Consider the following 3,938-nt stretch of genomic DNA (forward strand, 5'->3'; position numbering starts at 1 on the left):
TAACTAAAGTCCTAGACCATGGAGCTATGGGGGTTATCTGCCCCATGATCAACACAGCCGACGACTGCAAAGGTGAGATTGGAGTGTGTAAACGGCAGACGACGCTTGTCTGTTATTTCCATTTTTTTTTCACTTGCTGGTTATTGTAGACCTTTTTGTACCTACTGACATATTCATCTTTTTACGTGTCTGTGACTTTGGTTTGTGTGCCGTTTAATAGATTACTCATAGCTTAATCCTAAAACAACCGACCCACGTATGTCTCATACACGCGCAAGTATAGCGTCCAAATTAAGGACTCGCGTGTCCGTTCAAAGTTTTGTAGTATGCGACTGCGGGGTTTAATGTCCTTCCTACCATTGTCTCGTCGTCGCTTGCTGCATCGATGTCTGTGGTGTTTGTCACAACGTTCGTACGCAGTTGTCGAAGCGTTCTGCGCGGTAGACACTTAGTCAACGGTTGTTGACGGATAGTAAACGCATTGAAAGCACCAACACCTAGCAGCAGAGGGGGCCCTGTATCTGTAGTATAACGGATAGTAAACGCATTGAAAGAACCATCACCCAGCAGCAGAGGGGACCCTGTATCTGTAGTATGACGGATAGTAAACGGATTGAAAGCACCAACACCCAGCAGCAGAGGGGACCCTGGATCTGTAGTATGATGGATAGTAAACGTATTGAAAGCACCATCACCCAGCAGCAGAGGGGACCCTGTATCTGTAGTATGACGGATAGTAAACGCATTGAAAGCACGAACACTAGCAGCAGAGGGGACCCTGTATCTGTAGTATGACGGATAGTAAACGTATTGATAGCACCATCACCCAGCAGCAGTGGGGATCCTGGATCTGTAGTATATCACACTTGTCCGTGCGAGATGACATTCTTCTGAGTTCCTGCGTAGTGTGTCTTTGTACTTCATCCTTCTTAGCTTGGTACTCACTTGGCCCGACCTGTCGCATGGCCATCGGAGTTTGATAGTCCTACGCACGGTAGCTTCATCGCAAGGTCTGCTCTGACAACCCCAAGGACTGCAGGTCTTACCGGCACTTATCAATTAACTTGATCCGATGGGGCTAGAGGCTTGTTGTTATGCAGTACTTCCCAGGATTCACGCTGTTATCATGTCCCTACCCTACCCTCACCCTAACCCTAACCCTAACCCTAACCCTCACCCGGCCAACACCCACATCCACAGCGTTTGTGCAGAGTTGCCACTACCCGCCGCACGGGCACCGAAGTTTCGGGGCTGTTTTGGCCGGACATACAATCCCCAATTACCACAAGACCACGCGCGACAACATTGTAACCATGGCCATGATTGAGACCAAGGAAGGACTGCAGAATCTGGACGAGATCCTGAAAGTGGACAACTTGGATGGCGTGCTTATTGGTCCGTCAGATTTGGCTATGGCGCTGGGTGTAGATCCGGTATGGTATCTGGAGTCTGTCTGGAGCTTGTTGTTGTATATTGAGGGGTTGGTTCGAGATGATCGATGTTGGTAGCTGGTGCAGTATACTAACAACTTAGGGAGTATATTTAGTGCCCGTTGTGTCCATCCCTTTGTTTGCTTGCGATGACCTTATGTCGCGGACGCGCTAGCATCTCATCTCCTGAGACCTGAGACTACCTATCATTCACCTTTCTCGAAACTGTTGCTCGGAAGTCCCATGAAACCATTCTATAACAAGCCAATGCTATAGTCGACATCCCAACACCAAGTATTGAAACACTCCAGGTCTACACGTTGTTGTCGCTTGAGCCCTAGTGTGGTCAGGTTTTAAGGTTTAGGGTCTAGGGTTGAGAATGAATCATTGCGCTTACATGCGTGATGTATGGGCACGTCAGCGCAATTTACTTCCAAATTAAAGGACACTTTCCCCAGCTAACTCAATCTCAGAGATATTTATATCCCCTGACTGGAAACACATAGGCGTAAACTCTCAGTATTTGTCTACCCAACGGGATCATTCATCACCACTCAGCATATCATAAACGTGTATGCCAAGGTGTATATAAGCGGAGGTTGTTTTTGCGGCTATGTCTGCGATGCTCCTATGCCTCGGGACTAATCCGTTGTCCTGCCCTTTCCTTTTTTTTGCGTGCCCATAGGAAGCGAACCCTGAGAACCCGATTGTCCTGGACGCGATGGCTAAAGTAGTGCACAAGACTAGAGCTGCTGGCAAGAGGTATGCCGTAGTGTGATCCGCCATCTAACCTTGACCCTACGGCCCAGGTTTCAGGGCCAAGTACATAGTGATACCATGCGCTGTCTACGCCGAATATAGCACTAGGTCGGCATTCTGCAGCTGCACTGAGTGGGATTTAGCTTTCGCTTAGCATCTCGATTCACCAGGTTATCAACCGCCCAAGGGGCCTATGCCGTGTGGGGTTGGTTGTGTGTGCCACTGTTTCTCAGCTAACCCGTGTTTGTGTCTCTTTTGATAGGTGCGCTGTGTACTGTGGGAATGGCGGATATGGCAGAAACATGGTTGATATGGGCTTTGACTTCGTGGCCCCGGGTGCGGATATAGGCCATCTACTGGAAACACTGAGAGAGCAGGTATGTTTGTGGGTGCAAATGTAGTCCAAATACTGGTACAAATGCAAAAAATGTGTGCTAGGATGATATTGTAAGACATTAACTGGTCCTATAAACGGATGGGTATGTTGTATGTGCAGATACAGACCACTCCTTCCTTTCAAAAAGGATTTGGTAAGGCTTGGGGTATAGATATAGGCCACACACTGATGGAGATAAATAGTCAAGGAGTGGTTGCATATGTGGACTTTAACTACATGCATTGTTATGTGAACAGGAGTATTAAAAACTCGAACGGGTGTGGCGAACCAATGCCCATACAACACCGAGCATACTCGAAACATCTCGTAGAGCTTACAGGACTCCTTATGAGAAAATAACACTAACTGTCAGATGGGATTACGAGCCTGGGCATCAAGTAGCATTACTTGATTTTGTCATGTACTTGCATTTAATACGATAATCAATATGGCAAGCTTCCTTGCGACATTGAAGCGCTGTTGAATGTGGCCTATACTGTGATAACGCTGATATCATAAACCGGTACTATACATGAGACTCCAACAAGTCCTCAGAGAAATCACTGAGATGAACCCTACCAGCTCACCAGGCGATATACATGTGCACACTTGTATACCTGTGCTATAGTACAATCACAGGCACCACGCCTTAAGCCAACAGAGAGCAGCCAAGCCGTACAGCTAGTCTCTGCTTTCTCAGTGCTGCACTGTCACTTTTTATCTGCAGCTGGACGACCTCACACACGGCAGACAAAACCTGTATCGACTGTAGTGCCCGCAGGCAAAACCTGTATCGACTGTAGTGCCCGCAGGCAAAACCTGTATCGACTGTAGTGCCCGCAGGCAAAACCTGTATCGACTGTAGTGCCCGCAGACAAAACCTGTATCGACTTTAGTGCCCGCAGGCAAAACCTGTATCGACTGTAGTGCCGTAGGCATGGCAATAAAGACCATCACAGATCTCCACAATCAGAACGCACTCGCGTGGCAAATAGTTAGGTATACCTTGTTAAATGACTACGATATAGCCCCGATATGATATATATATATATATATAATGAAACTAGTATGGATTGTTTTGCCTGCGCTCTTTTAGCCTACATGATTAGATCACCGCTGCATTGGGATAGGCAGGCAAGACCAGAGGAACTCGGTGCTTTATACAGTACGATGGTGCGGCTGAATACATCTCTACGGTATTTGGAGCCCATATTCAATAACAAGCTACACAGGGTCAGCACTTCAGGTTGCTTCATTGTTTTCATGCATACAAAGTATAATTGACATGATAGTAGCTGCAATCACCACGTTCGAATTGTGGCTGAACGCCGAATAGCCCGCAAATACGAGAAACACGACAATAACAGTCTATA

General features: G+C 47.2%; 2 protein-coding genes across 2 annotated transcripts; one reads left to right on the forward strand and one right to left on the reverse strand.

The window, feature by feature from the left end:
* Positions 1-291: 291 nt before the first annotated feature.
* On the reverse strand, positions 292-970 carry SARC_13286 (hypothetical protein; the record flags this gene model as incomplete). The annotated part of the gene is made up of 2 exons (XM_014292584.1): positions 292-784; positions 867-970. The coding sequence occupies 2 exons, from the start codon at positions 968-970 to the stop codon at positions 292-294; spliced, it is 597 nt and encodes a 198-aa protein (XP_014148059.1).
* A 124-nt stretch (positions 971-1,094) lies between these two features.
* Positions 1,095-3,376, forward strand: SARC_13287 (hypothetical protein; the record flags this gene model as incomplete). The annotated part of the gene is made up of 4 exons (XM_014292585.1): positions 1,095-1,433; positions 2,116-2,192; positions 2,452-2,566; positions 3,293-3,376. The coding sequence occupies 4 exons, from the start codon at positions 1,095-1,097 to the stop codon at positions 3,335-3,337; spliced, it is 576 nt and encodes a 191-aa protein (XP_014148060.1). The 3' UTR covers positions 3,338-3,376.
* Positions 3,377-3,938: the final 562 nt, after the last annotated feature.

The sequence above is a fragment of the Sphaeroforma arctica genome (assembly GCF_001186125.1).
Source record: "Sphaeroforma arctica JP610 unplaced genomic scaffold supercont1.3107, whole genome shotgun sequence".
In the NCBI taxonomy this organism is placed as follows: Eukaryota; class Ichthyosporea; order Ichthyophonida; genus Sphaeroforma; species Sphaeroforma arctica.